General features: G+C 49.2%; 1 protein-coding gene across 5 annotated transcripts in view; it reads right to left on the reverse strand.

Annotated features, from left to right (window-relative positions):
- MAPKBP1 (mitogen-activated protein kinase binding protein 1) overlaps nt 1-5,712 on the reverse strand; it is a 122,629-nt gene extending 116,917 nt beyond the window's left edge. For all 5 annotated transcript variants that reach the window (XM_073348682.1, XM_073348678.1, XM_073348681.1 and 2 more), the window contains exons 1-2: nt 5,184-5,712; nt 3,822-4,183 (exon numbers count right to left, since the gene is read on the reverse strand). In XM_073348682.1, the coding sequence (XP_073204783.1) occupies nt 3,822-3,938 (117 nt within the window). In that variant the 5' untranslated portion in view covers nt 3,939-4,183; nt 5,184-5,712. The remainder of the gene's footprint in view (nt 1-3,821; nt 4,184-5,183) is intronic.
- Between the last annotated feature and the right edge of the window lie 301 nt (nt 5,713-6,013).

Here is a 6,013-nt window from a genome sequence, read left to right on the forward strand (position 1 = left end):
CACTCCTCCTCTCAGAGCAATACAGGTTTCAGCAGAGCAGTCCACTCACAGCTGGACCACTTTCAGCACAGGATTATAGGTCTGTACCACAGATTGGAGCCAGCTGGCACAAAGCTTCTCCTCCTCCTCCTCCTCCTGCTCCCCTGATCTATTCAGACCCCTTGCACAGGCATCTCTAATCACCTTCCAAAGCCCTGGTGACAAAGAAGGTCCCACACCAGCCTGGGAGACCTCACCCACAGCCCTAGCTATCCTTAGTAGATGGCACGGCCTCCTCTCATTGGGAAGACCACAGCACTCGTATATCAAGGCAGCTGTTTGCTGCAGGTTTTTACCAATTCTAAAAGAAGTTGTTGGAGGGGCTTTAAGGACTCAGCAGAGGAGATGTGGAGCTGAAGGGATCTCACTTTTCTCCTACACCTAGTATGGTCGTCCCACGGCCCTTTGGGGATATTGGTTGGTAGCTCCTCCATGGGACTATGAGCACGGGCATGTACCTGGCAGGTTCACGAACTCCCCTGACACTGTCCCTTTTCTGGTGAGAGGGAGACCCTGGTGCATATCTACATAGAGTGTGTCAGGTTGCAGCCCTCTTCCAGCTCCTCCAGACCCTCTTATGAGGTTCTGGCTGCACTTTTCCCTGCACTTCCTGCTCTATGCACACTCCATCCCTGGTCCCCCAAAAATCACAGGATGTCCTCGCCATTCATCACTCCAGGAGAAGGAAGCTGAATGTGGGGGGTGCTCTGTGACTGTGGGGTCTATTTCCATTCCTTGTCAATTCATGTCTCCAGGCAGAGTTCCTCTGGGAAGAATCCAGTGAGTCCCTGGATGCCTTTGAGAAGCGGTGGGCGCTGTCAGGGGTTCTCTGCTCCATGTCCCACTCTGGATCCCTCATTATTAAGCTTTGACCTCACTCTTTTGTCATCCCCAGAAATCACTAGTCGCCTGGGCTCCGTGGTTCTGCCCTCTTACCTGAGAGGGGCAGGCCTCCGCCCACTCACCCCATACTAATAGTACACCTAGTGTGGAAGGTGTGGTCTCTCCTTCCAGGTATGGGACCAGAACAACAGTCCTGCTCCCTCCTACATAAGCATACAGCATTCACCAGAAAGAGTCGGCCAATCACTGACATAAAGCCCGTACACCACCATACTCTGGTGTTACTTACGGCTTTGCAACAATACACATGATCACATGGCATGTAACCCTTTGAATGCTGACATTTTCCAGACTGCCCAATGTACAAGTGCAGACAGTTAACTGTCTCCTGGGAGCAACCTTGCCTGTTATCTGGAGGAGGTCACTGGACAGTGCACAAACAAGGGACCCATTTAGGAGTTACATGTTTAACACCATCATTCAATGCCAATGGATTTACAGTTGCGCCTTCCAGTAGAAGGAAGGTGCCTCATACAGCTTTATGGTGGTAGAAGTTGCTTGTTACCTCAGGAAGGCATAAGAACATGCATGTGGCAAGAAAAGGCATCTCCAGGGATACATACAAGAAAGCATTTCCTACTGGACCTCTGACAAGGGACCACATCCTGTTTGCCTGTGTACCAACAGTCCCACTGAAGTCAGGCAAGGAGACGGAGTTCAAAGTCAGATTAATTATACCAGAGGGCAGGCACACCGAAGCCATTTGCCCAGAGCACTAATATGTAGCATTTCAGGATAATAAATTGCTTCCACTCACGTTCTCCCCAGAATGAGGAAGGATCAAGGAGATGCCACAAGAAGCAGCCCCTACTGCCTCACACAGTTGTTTCTCTGCATCTCACTGACCTATTGCACTGATGCACCTGTTAATAAGATACCAAAACCTAATTTAATGGTGTGGGATGAATCTGTCATTCCCTGCAGGGATCAGACAACTCACAGTGCAAGTGCATTGGCAGAAGTACCTCACAATACTCAACTCAGAAGGATACAATGAAGCTCTTCTGAAAGGGCTGAACTGGTACAAGGGTGTGGCTAGAGGTTTACCTAGCAGCCGCTTCCAGCTCTGAAAAGGAGCAGGCAGTGTTCAGCTGAGCCTGGATACCTTTTCCATTTACTGAAACTGAATCCCAAGGGGTACAGCACACGTGTCCTTTTTTATGGTTTGAAAAGTTAGCAGTGGACACAGACTAACCAAGAACTCCTCGTCAGCAGATAAAAAGTGTGGTCCATCGGCAGGCATCAGAGTCCAGTCAGGCTGTTCTGAATGCAGCACATACACCTTATACACAAACAGAGAGGACTCTTCCCCCAAACAGTTGGGAGGAAGCAGAGTACTGTTTATCCTATAGCGATATGGGGGAGGAGAGGAGAGGAGAGGAGAGAAGAGAAGAGATCAGAATTGGGCTTATTGGTAATCAGCAGCTACCAGAGAAAGCCCATCCCTGATCCACACTTTTAAGAGCAGGATTTCGCACTGGGGCAAACTTGACAGAGAGAAAACATTTAAACTAATTTACTTCACCTGCAGTTGTATGCGCCTTCTTCGCTTCTGTGGCTAGATTTTTGAAGCTGTTGTTTTTCAACAAACACAACGATAACACTTTTCATCCAACAAATTTCACATGTATTAGTGATGCCTCACAACAGGGAGGACTAAGTGCCCTTATTTCATAGATGGGGAAGCTGAGGTATGTGAAGCTTAAGTGATTTGCCTGAGGTCATGCAACGAGTCAGTGGCAGAGTCAGGAATAGACGTCAGTCCCCTGACTCACAGTCCCCCCTGCTCTAACCACTAGGCAATACCGCCCAGCATGCAATTAAGTTATCATCCTCTTTTTATGACATCAGTCAATTCCAGAGGAATGCTTGTTTCTGTCACGAATTCAGCCTCCTGAATTTACTGATACCAAGAGGAGAATGGGCCACAAGGAAAAACTCCTTTCCCCCATCTCCCCCCTCGTCCCCCCCCCGGCTTGTTTATAAGCTAAAACATCCCTGAAAACTATTCTTGCTACTTTTGTTAACTATAAAAACCACACAAAGTAGGGAAAGTTAGTTCAAGGGTTCTCACACTTCTCTGGCTCATGGACCACATCTGAGTAGAGAATAATTTCACAAACATCTCCTCTCTGATCTGTCATCTTACATTTCTCTCCCATTCACAATCACATAAACATAGGCACCAACTTTTCCAGGCGCCAGTGGGTGCTCACCCCGGCCCCGCCCTCTGCCCCGCCCCACCCCCTTCCCCTTCCCCAAAGTCCCCACCCCAACTCCACCCCCTCTCTGCCCCTATTAGACTCCTCCCCCAAATCCCCGCCCCAGCCCTACCTCTTTCCAGAGCGTGCCGCGTTCCCCTCCTCCCCCCCTCCTTCCCAGCGCTTGCCGCCACAAAACAGCTGTTTCGTGGCAGGAAGCGCTGGGAGCTAGGGGGAGAAGTGGGATACAAAGCCCTATGGCACCTACAACAATTCCATGCATATTTTTAGTATTTATGAAACAAGGAGGAGCCAGCCTAATGGGACCAGGCAGCTCTCTGTGAATGACCAGCAAGAGACCATTGACCAGAGTGTAGGAACTACTGGACCCATTTAATATTCCCCCCAAAGTAAACATTCTTAACATGATTTATTCTGAAGCTGCTACATCAGTTACATCCAAGCTGTGCAAATACAGTGCTTCCGTAGAAGTGACTTGGACTTTAGTGAGATTCAGAGACACAGTTAAGGTCCTGTTTAATACAAACCAAAACTATGCTCCAGTTGTACTGGGGGATACTGTCATAGTAGGCCAGGTGTCCCAATATGGCTGTATTTTTAGCAGACAGGGCCTTAGGAAACAAGGTTAAATGTGTTGCCAACACATCGCTCACTCACCTTACTGCTGATGTCCTCTCGCTTGCTTCTAGGCTTGCTCCTTCTCAGTTTAATGGATGGGGAGCGAAGCAGGTTTTTTATCCTGCTTGTTATCGTAGATCCTTCAACCGACATCATGGCTGGGTGAAGGGAGAGTATCACCCCACTCAAAAACAAACTTCAGTAAATCAACCCAACTTTGTGGCCAGGACGCCCACGAGCTCAGGGCCAACTCAGGCTCCTTCACATGTCTCTCACTGACTCCGTTTTCTGGGGACTCCCCACTCTGCTTCACCAGAACTCGTGGGCTTCTGGGCCAAGGTGCTCGAGTATGTTTTCAGGTTTCTCCTTTGCAGATGCTAGAGCATCAGACCAGCTCTAATCTAAAATACAAGGATTCATGGGTCAAAAAACCATCCCCAATAAATTGTACTTTTGTATTTCTAGGGAATGCAGAATGAAAACCAGACACCATATAAGTCTTTGTGGGATATGGATGGATGGGGTATCATTCATTCATGGTGGCAAAGAAGTTTTTTAAAAGTTGCAAATGACAATTTTGTATTTATTTGTAATTTACAAATCTAAAGAGACACCATTTTGATGCGTTTGACAAGAGAACTTTCAGGATTTAAGTACAGTATTAAACACAGATACTTTGATCCTGCAGTTGGATCCAAGCAAACAGCCCTTTGGAACTCACATGGAGCCCATTACAGTCAACAGGAGTTCATCCACATACATCCAATTGCAGAATCAGTGCCACAGACTAGTGCAGAGGCCAGGGACCATTTCATTTTCTGTGGTTTATAGGCTGCAGAGCATACTGTTGGTGTTTAAATAAACAATAACAAATACAAACTATAAGTCACACTAAGGTACCAAGAGTAAATAAGAGACAGACTGCTGGTGTTTTTAAAGCTCCCATAAATTTACCTCTGCTTTTTAATATACTATACGTTATCTAAATATAAAATCATAAAATATTACACACACACACACACACACCTCTATTTATAAAGGAGGTTAGCAAGGAATCGTGACTGCTGGCAAGGATTAGAGATCTCAAACCAAACCTTCTACACCTTTGCCCAAGCCACCGAGCTGGAGGGGGTGGGGGGAGAGACTCAAGTCAGGTTTCTAACTGAAGTAGTTTGCACTAAAATATCCTCCTCGCTTTCATACAAGATGGGGGGAAGGAGGGGAAAGAATGCTAGAGTCAGCAAGATCGCGAGCTCTTTCAGAGCATTGCCCACTCATTATGCAGAAATGAGATTGTGGGGACGGGGTAATTTGGTTCGTTTTAATTAAATCAAAACGTTGCCACCCCAAAAATAAAATAAACTTTTCAAGCAGGCGGTTGCACGGGCCGCTTTCTATTACCTTGGTGCAGCAGGAGCGGTGTCTGCTGGAGGGGGCGGGGGGCAGCAGGGAAGTGCGATTAAAAAGGATTTATCCAAGGCTCTGTCCATCCAGCCAACCTTCCCCGAAAGAAAAGCCAGCTCCGAAGTCGGCGTCCCTGGTGTCACGGCTTTGCAGGCATCGGCACTGGTACACGGGGAGAGGAGGAGCGAGACCCAAACTGCAGCGAGAATCCGGAGTTCGTCACCACTTCGGAGAGGTTTTTAAAAATGCGGGGGGAGAAGTGCGGGGAGGGGAGGGGGGAGGAAGATCTGCGGCTCGGCTGGCGAATTTCCCCGCAGCCTGTAACGGGGCTGAAACTGACCAGAGTCGCTGCCCCCAGCCCCCTGCTCCGTATCCTCCCCCCGGGATCCGATCGCCTTCCCCGGCTGGCTCCAGCGTACCGCCTGCGCGCTCAGCTGTTTCCGCTCTCGGAGTCCCAGCCTGGCTCCCGCTCGCATCCCCCCGCGGCAGCCCCAGCCTGTGCGGACTCGGATCGTCTCTGCCTGCAGCAGCCTCTCAGCGCTCACACACAGCCCCAGCCAGGCGGCTTCGCTGGGCTACGGTGGCTCAGGCAGATCAAAACGCGAAACTGACAGACCCAAAAGGAAAGAAAAAAAAAAAAGGTCGGGGGAAGCTTGAAATTGCAGAGAGGGAGGGCTGGGAAACCCCGCAAAAGCGAAGGCTGGCGCAGAGGTTGGCGGGCTGCAGAGCTGGGGGCGGGAGCAGCGGGCTGGGATGGGCAGAGGAGGAATTAGAGAGCGATTGTTAGATCTCCAAGGGAGAAGCAATCTGTACTTCACCCTGGGGGT

Source organism: Lepidochelys kempii, chromosome 6 (assembly GCF_965140265.1).
Source record: "Lepidochelys kempii isolate rLepKem1 chromosome 6, rLepKem1.hap2, whole genome shotgun sequence".
Lineage (NCBI taxonomy): Eukaryota > Metazoa > Chordata > Testudines > Cheloniidae > Lepidochelys > Lepidochelys kempii.